Genomic DNA, 8,835 nt, shown 5'->3' with positions numbered 1-8,835 from the left:
TGACCGAAGCTGAATTCAGAGAATTCAGAATGTCAACAATTTAAAATTGTACGATCCAAAAAGTATTTATAAGAAGCCAGCTGTATTGGATTGTGTTAGGCACTTGTGTTTGCCAAAGCTGGGGTATTGTATCTCTGGCCACTTGTTGCTGCCACCTTCAACTAAATCGCTAACCACTAAACTCTTAGTCACTTCGTCTTTTCATTATGACATCGAAAGCGCATCTACATCTTGTAACCAAACCAAGGTCGTGAGAAACCTTGTTACCAGCTATCCTTCTGTGACCATTGCATTTGTACTTGTCTCCCAGTCATTCCATTTGGCACAATAGCCCTATCATATCATCAGCATGCCACCCAGCTCTTGGTCCAGGCCACGGTTATATGTCGCCTCAACTGCCTCTGTAAGGGTATCAGTGATACCCTTATGGTTGGTCCTGAATGCATCAGCCCCTCTGGTCTTGGATGTCACTCCACAATTCACTGACCTATGCCAAATAGAGTCTATACCTACACTGACCTCTAAAGGGTGTGCGAATCAAAGTCAGGCAATCCACGGTATACCCACTATAACCACACTGACTAGACTAATCATACAGACTCAGGCACTGTGCAACAACAAGGAGTCTTGTCTGGCGTTGCCATCAAAGCACATAAGTCAATCACAGTCAAGACTGTTCTTGTCTGTGGTTCCCTGATAGTAAATCATCAAGCCACTGAATCTTATCTAAAATGTATAAGAATCTCTTACAGACTCATCTCTTCTGATGACACCTTCTCTCCTTATCACCTCTAACACCCTGACATGCCTAACTTAGAACTTACTATGCCCTGTATACCTCAATACCTTGTATTGGTGCATACGTTGAATAGATGTAGCACTTGAATGAATTTGTATGAAACTGTTTATTTTTCAAAATCAAACATTTTGTGTTGACAATTTGGCCAGAACATATTATACATAATTGCAACCATACATTTCACACACCGCCACCACACCAAAAAGGGAATAGGCTGGAGCCAACCAAGATCTAGTCATACAAAGAAGCTTTAGTGATGTCCCTCACTTGTACTGTGAGACACTTTGAAAACAGTGATTTCGAAATGAGTCAGCGTAAACGTAAATGTCAGAGGTCAAACCCTCCACTTTTAGTACCAGCAAGTTGTTATGACACAGGCCTTTGGCATATTGTTTTTCAGTTAGGTGCGTAGTAGTGATGGGAATTGTGGAATTAAGTACCCAATAAACAGTGACCTGCTGAGATTTTAGATTGTAAAGTCTCGTAAATACCATATCTTTTTTTTTGTTCCTGATTACCCTAATACTGATTACAGGGGAGTCATGCGTTTGCTCGCTGATTCATACTTGTACAATGGAAGGAAAAAAAGAAAGGAAGGAAGGGGGGGGGGGGGGTTCCACAGGGGCCCAGATATTTATGCTACACCTCTGTTCCCAGCACCTGCATAAAACCCTGTGAAGCAACTCTAACCAAGACCTGCAACAAGTCTGACTGAGTGTTTTTAATGAATGTCCAATATATCATTTGCATTCACTCTTATTTACTGTATTACTGGAACACTGATGTGATCCGAGCATTAAGTTGTCACAGGTGAATGTTTTTCGCATCCTCCTTCATTCGTGATGTTTTTCTTTTTCTTCTTACAAATTTTTATAACATCCTGTCTCAAGGGCACAGTTGAAATAAGAAACAGTTGTATGGGAACAGGCTGAAACACAGATTTACACTGCCCTCTGCTGGATGAAACTATAGTTGCAACGTGTTTTGCTTTCACTGCATTACATCGTGGGTTGCTCTCTCTATACACCTGTCTTATCTTACTTTGATTTCTTTTTTTATTATTATTATTATTATTATTGACTGCCGCTCGGTGTCATTAACTGACATGAAGAATTGGCCGCGGTTGTCATCATCATAAATGCTGCAAAATGGAGGTGGAGCTCCCAGATTTCGAAAAAACAAAAAACACCCACATACTTTCATTTTCTCATGAACATGGACTTAAAGCTGTGAATGTGTGTGTGTGTGTGTGTGTGTGTGTGTGTGTGTGTGTGTGTGTGTGTGTGTGTGTGTGTGTGTGTGTGTGTGTGTGTGTGTACGTGGCAATGTCTCTCTGTGTGTGTGCTTCACTTGGTGCTGTGGGTTACAGGCTGTACTGTCCTGAAGCCCACACACACAGAGAAGCCTACTGACTTCAGTGGGTTCAAATGCAGATAATTTCCACAGAAAACCAAACCTTAGTTTAAGTGGTACATAGTGTATACTGATAAAAAATATATACTTTATTTTTTGTGTCAGTCAGTTTTCTGCCTCTGTTGATTTAACTTTCTCTAATTTTAAAGTAGCAGAATATTTAGATAGTTTTATTGTGATTAGTGTCAGCTTTTATTGCCTCCTGTCAACCTAAAATTGACGCCACTGGAAACAAAAACCTGTCATTTGTGGCACAGATTTAAATATAAAACACATTCATATGACGACAGTCCTCCATTTTTTTTCCTTGTTCGTTTTACCGCACTCCCTCACACACCTTACTAAGAAATGATTAAACTTTCACTGCAACTCTGCAAGAAGTGGGGAAACCGAAAGTATCAAATGAGCTTAACGCTTTCGCTTTCGCTTCGAAGGCGCACTTAATTTTGGTCAGCCTGCGACTTCTGCATTTAAGTGTGCGATGAGGTCTTTTTTTCTTTAACATTTATACATTTCTTTTTATAATTAGGCTTCAGAGAGTCGCTTAGGGTCATATTAGAGGCTGGGGCAGCATCTGGATTGAATATTCATCTTTTTTTTTCGTTTTCAAGGTGGGAACGTGATTAAAGTGTTCGATCCACTTTGCACATGTCTCCCTGACGCCTTGTTCCTGTAAGACCAAGTTATGTGTTGAAGATGGACGAAGGAGCCAAGTTGCACCTAAAAGAGTGGCTGATAACTCAGATAGAGAGTGGCAAATATGAAGGACTGTCCTGGGAGGATGACAACAAGACCATGTTCAGGATCCCGTGGAAGCACGCAGCCAAGAAGGACTACAAACAGACGGAGGATGCAGCTCTCTTCAAGGTCAACATGAGTCTCTTTCATATTCTTAAAAAATAAAGTGAAATGAGTTAATTCAGTTAGGAGTTACGATCTTTAACGTATTGAATAAGAAATACACTAATAATAAAGAACTAGTCCACTGAGGAAAGCTGGGTGTATTAAAACCTTTAATTTCTTATTTGTGAGACATAATAAACACATAAACGCTGGTGCGGAGCAAGTGAGTGCTTAAGTGTGATCAATTATTAAAGTGTTTGTACAAACAGTGTAAAAACACAGTGAACCAGCCATTCCTGTTTATTATCTCGCAAATCAAAACTACTCCCGTTTTCTCATTTTAATGATATGAAAACAAGTATGCCTTGTTCTTTATAAGAAAGTGAAATTGTAACATATACCAGTATCACAGATCACACATTTGCCTCAAGAGTTGTAAAAATCTGAACAGCAGATCTTCAAGGGAAAACGAAAGCAGGAGTCCCTCTTCCAGACCTGTTGAACATGATCTGTGTACAGAGCAGGATGTTAACAACAATAGGGATATTTCAAAATATCTACAAGGAGAGATTTTAAGGCAAACCTCTATTCCCTTTAATCCTGATTAGGTATCTGGTTGCAAAGTTGTCATTGGTTACAGATTAGCCAAGAAACAACAGTTAACCCCTTGTAAGCTTTTTATTGAATTCAAAATTTTCTTCTTATTATTATCAACAATAATGATAATAATAATCCTAAAAGTTTGGAAATCTGGTTAAATTGTGAGTAATTTGCCATTTTGCCTTTATTGATGTATTTACTTACATTAATGCCTAAAGATCGAATCTTTTAAATCATTACATTCAGGCCTGGGCTGTGTATAAGGGCAAATATACAGAGGGAAGGGATAAAGCTGACCCCACCATGTGGAAAACCCGTCTCCGCTGTGCACTCAACAAGAGCACAGATTTCAAAGAGGTCCCTGAACGCAATCAACTGGACATCACTGAACCATATAAAGTCTATTGCATCCAGCTTGACAACGGCACAGCCAAGACAGGAGGTACGACAATGAAAATGTTTCTTTTTCTTTTCGTAGTAAAGCAATGGTTTCATATTTATACTTTCCTTCATAAGATAAGCGGGAAAAAGTTGAACAGAAGGGGGGAAACTGCATGTGAATAGTTGAAGTGTTGATTCTTTTTAAACCATTCTTCCATCAGCCTTTAAACAATATACTAACGATACAAACAACATTTGTTGTTGTTTCTCAATAACCTGACAGTATCTGAGTCTTTAGTTTTGTATTTTTGCCAACACTTGTTTCTCTCCGCAGAGTCCCCCCAGATCAAAGACACTTCTCACCTCTTGCTTATGAGAATCCCGGTAAGAAGATTTGTCTTTTATGGGTTTTTTTTGTACGACCATTGCGAGTCTCCAAAGTCAGGAACTTTCAGATCCTGCTCACAGAGAATTGAACCACGTACTGTTTTCTTTTTGCAGCAGGAAATCCAGTTTTGGGGATGTGAAATAAATCAGTTTAAACTGGTTGATATAACTAACAACAACAAAAAAAGTTAAAATAAATAAAAGCATCCTCACATGGTGTTACCTAATGGTTTCTGTTTTGTAGATTCAGTCTCACAATGAATCATTTCAAGCAAATAAAGAAGAAGAAAAACCGCTCACTGGTAAGTGTTTTCCAAATTGTGCGACATAGAATGGATGTGTTATATTTGACTTTACAACCACCACTGACTGAGCAGAGTCCACCTGTGAACCTCAAAGCAAAGAATGACAACCACAGAGTGTGTGTGATTATGTAATTGTGTTAAGTGCTTGGAGTGTTGATAAGATCAGTGGAGTGCATTCACATTACCTAATGGACTGGCACAGAAATGTAAATGTCTACTAAATGACAAATCAAATCATGTTGGCTTGCTTAAACATCAAACCAAGACAGTGACCACAGTAAACATCTGCTCAACATCAGCACACTTGCATTGTCATTTGGACCTGACTTCATTCAGCTCAAAGCACTGCTGTACCTAATAGTCTTACAGAGCCGCTGGCCTTCCCGTCAACTCGTTTGTTTGTTTGTTTGTTGTTTGTAAACCTTTCAGCTTAGTTGGATTTGTTGGTTGGTTTAGGTATTAACAGATTAGCTCCTAGAAAGACCAGTTGTTGGTTCCTGGCTGGTTCAGAGAAAAAGTGCTCACCTACAACTATATAGGCTAGCTTTCAGTGGGGATATAATCTCCAGCTACTGTGCTTTGCGGCTTCAGGGTATTTGTAAGTGAGAAGTTGGCAAAGGACAATGTCCTTGTAGACACAATAAAAACTCTTGGTAACACTTTATTTGACGCCTGTCTCTATAACACATTATAACCATACTTATAATGAGTTATAATGCAGTTATAGCACTGTATAACTATAGTTATAAACACTCATAAATGATCATAAAGCTTTATATAAATAATCATAACACACTATAAAGCATTTTATCAGGACTTATAAGGTCAAATATTATAATAGAGTTATAATGCTCTCTAATGTGTTATTCTTATTGTTATAAAGCCTTATGGTAATTTATGAGTGTTTATAATGATAGTTATACACATTTATAAGCCATTATAACACATTTCAACTATATTTATAATGCATTATCGATGTGGGCATTGTCAGCGAGTTACTAACGATTATAACGTATTATAATACCTGACCTTATAAGTCATGATAAAATGCGTAATAGTGTGTTATGATTATTGTTATAAAGAATTATGATCATTTATGAGTGTTTATAACTATAATTATACAGTGCTATAACTGCATTATAACTCATTATAAGTATGGTTATAATGTGTTATACTGATAGGCGTCAAATAAAGTGTTACCAAACTCTTAAAGCAGAAGTAAGCGGAATATTTGTCTTAATATAAGTCTTAAATAGTTATATCTTCCGACAGCAATCACTTACATAGAGTGTTTGGTCCGAAACACGGGTCTGTCAGTCACTCTGCTCTGCTGTAAGCCGAGGAGAAAATGTCTTGTATACTTCCTTGTATCCTACAGTTTTTATCCAATGAGGAGAGAGAACGGCATGAAGGGCTGTGTGTGCAGCCAAGGGATGCGCGTGAATGTGGTGACGTAGGGACGAGGACCAATAGATCCATGACGAGGGCGGGGGCTGCTAACTATAGCAAAACGACTGGATCGCTTACTTCTGCTTTAAGTAAATGTCTTAACCTGGGGTATCATGTCGTAGTTAGCAATGTGTGCTTTCAAGGCCCCTCTTTACCCAATTAACTGACAGTAATGGAACCTGTTTGATAAATAGGGACTTCAATACTTTCCTATCTAACCAAATCTTTGTGTGTGTATGAATGGATATATTGGAGGAATGAATTTTAAAACAACAACATTGTCAATAAAATCCATTCCACAAAACTGTAAGTAATCTAGGCATCCCTGTTTGTTGCCACTGCACGAGTGCTACAGATTTACTGATTGATTGAAGTCATGTCTGTTCTGCTTTAGATTATCTGATGAGGGAGCACATGTACTGTGAATCAGTAGAGAAAAAGACTCCTAATCAGCTTCCTGCTCATATAACCTTCTTCAGCCCCACGCCTCCTGTGACAGGTAAAAACATTTAAGCTATAACACACTCACACCAAACCAGCTGAGTATATTATTGATCTTTGGGCTGCAAAAAAACAAAAAAAAAACAACCTGCATTGTGTGTGTGTGTGTACGTACAGATTTTCGCATGCAGGTGACATTGTTGTACCAGGGCCAGAAGGTGATGCAAGTGGCCACCAGCAGCCAAGATGGATGCTTCATCCTGCAGGGCCGTGTTCCTGTGGGAAACGAAAGGATCTATGGACCCTGCACTGCCCAGCAGATCTCCTTCCCCTCCCCGACCTCTGTAGCCCTGCCGTCATGCATGGCCGAAGCAATGAATCGCCTTCTTTGTCACCTGGAAAGGGGTGTGCTATTGTGGGTGGCCCCAGATGGGGTGTTTATCAAGCGGTTCTGCCAGGGCAGGGTGTACTGGAGCGGTCCCATGGCCAAACACACTGACCGGCCTAACAAACTGGAGCGTGAAAAGACCTTCAAACTGCTTGATATAGCCACATATAATAGTGGTAAGGCAGTGCATGCATACTTAACGGAGCAGAATTCAATAGCTCTCAGTTAGTCATATGAATCTAGCTGGAACTGAGTATGATTTATTCAAAGAGAGACAGATTGACTGAGGTCGCTGGGAGTGAAAACATATAACAAATGTCACATTATTATTACTCTATGCGAAGAGGGAATATGTTTATGTGATGAATCTGAACATCCCAATTAATGTCTGTGCAGAGCTGCAGAGCTGTTTACAAGGAAAGGGACCTACACCTTCTCATGAGATTGAGCTCTGCTTCGGAGAGGAGTATCCAGACCCCAGCGTACCGAAAACCAGGAAGCTGATCATGGCCCAGGTTGGTCATGTTTATGTTGGAAAAGAACCAAGAATTTCTCTGTGTTTTATGTTGTCTGTTCCTGCACATTCCCTCTGAATGCACTTGTTTGTTCTGTGAATCAGGGATTCTTTTTACAAATGCTCTACTTTTTAGACTCCATTTGACTCACACACTCGATTTTAAACTTCAGTTTTATCACAACACATTTTAGCCCAAATTTGGCTTTCCCTCTGTCCAACTGGTAGGTCAGAGGTCAGTAACAGTTCTTTTAGGACTGGACAAGATGTTTGTTTTTTGTATGATTTTGAATTGCTGCCACTATTTGTAAGCAGCGTTGTGCAGAAAGCACTGAATTGATTTAACCAAATGTGGTAGAAGAAAGAATCTGTTATATTTTAGTGCAGATACAATTAACGGAGCACATCCAGGAATTCCTTCTATTAAATTTAAATGGAAAAAATATATAGTGTAAGACTACACTTTTGACCCATGCCTGACTGTTGTCTGTTGCCATCCTAGTTTTAGTTTTGTAATGAATTGAGGGGGTAAAGTGTTAGATTATAATATAATAAGAGTGTCAGTGTAACAAGCTCTGAAACTAATTCAAACACATTTCTTTGAAGTGTAACAGTCCAAGTTGAAACTTATAATTGTGGCTTGAATGCTCCCTCAGAGTTCAGTGGTAGTACTTGCAGTAACCAGTAGAGGTCCTCATTAGCACACTGATCGTGTCCAACACTGTGTTCTGCTCTGTTGTCCAGGTGGTGCCATTGTTTGCAGCGGAGCTTCTGCAGACTCTCAACTCGGGAGAGACTGAGGAGAAGCGTCTGGCCTTCGGCTCCAACACAAAGGAAGAGAAGATGTAAGAAGAAGCGGGTGGAAAGTTGCCCTGCACCAGGGGAACCATGAACAATTGACTAGTGAAGCTTTTTTGCTTTCCTGCTTTCCGCCAAGAAAGACCTCACAAGATACAGTATCGGTATCATCAGGGAAGTTGTATGTAAGATAGAACTGATGGGGATGTTGCAGTATACCTGTGATGCAAAAGGGAAATTTTGAAAGTAGTGTGCTTTTTTTTTTTTTATCACATATTGTTGTTTTTTTCTCCGTCCACCATAGCATTGCATTGTTAAAGTAAATATCTTCTTTATAAAACATGCTGATCGCATATTATTAATGTAAGTGTTTCCAGCAATTTAATCTCATATTCAATATGTGTATTAAATGATAATTTAAATGTATAGTACTTTACAACAGATCCAGAGAATAAATTCACACTTTTAATTAAATCTATAAAGCTTTTTTTTTCTTTATTTCTAGCGAACATCATAT

General features: G+C 39.1%; 1 protein-coding gene across 1 annotated transcript; it reads left to right on the top strand.

The window, feature by feature from the left end:
* The first annotated feature begins 2,664 nt into the window (after nt 1–2,664).
* On the top strand, nt 2,665–8,759 carry irf10 (interferon regulatory factor 10). Its single transcript, XM_083975016.1, has 8 exons — nt 2,665–3,079; nt 3,902–4,097; nt 4,371–4,420; nt 4,668–4,725; nt 6,572–6,676; nt 6,796–7,182; nt 7,403–7,521; nt 8,265–8,759. Exons 1-8 carry the CDS (start codon nt 2,909–2,911, stop codon nt 8,367–8,369), a joined length of 1,191 nt encoding a protein of 396 aa, XP_083831142.1. The 5' UTR covers nt 2,665–2,908; the 3' UTR covers nt 8,370–8,759.
* Nucleotides 8,760–8,835: the final 76 nt, after the last annotated feature.

The sequence above is a fragment of the Trachurus trachurus genome (genome assembly GCF_905171665.1).
Source record: "Trachurus trachurus genome assembly, chromosome: 7".
NCBI lineage: Eukaryota > Metazoa > Chordata > Actinopteri > Carangiformes > Carangidae > Trachurus > Trachurus trachurus.
This window is presented reverse-complemented; position numbering and strand designations above follow the sequence as displayed.

What these genes read in the sequence shown, in the direction of transcription:
- irf10 (XM_083975016.1), top strand. Translation starts at nt 2,909, where the DNA reads ATGGACGAAGGAGCCAAGTTGCACCTAAAAGAGTGGCTGATAACTCAG. An exon ending in TATAGCCACATATAATAGTG is followed by an intron (nt 7,183 to 7,402) that starts GTAAGGCAGTGC and finishes ATGTCTGTGCAG; the next exon opens with AGCTGCAGAGCTGTTTACAA. An exon ending in GGAAGCTGATCATGGCCCAG is followed by an intron (nt 7,522 to 8,264) that starts GTTGGTCATGTT and finishes TCTGTTGTCCAG; the next exon opens with GTGGTGCCATTGTTTGCAGC.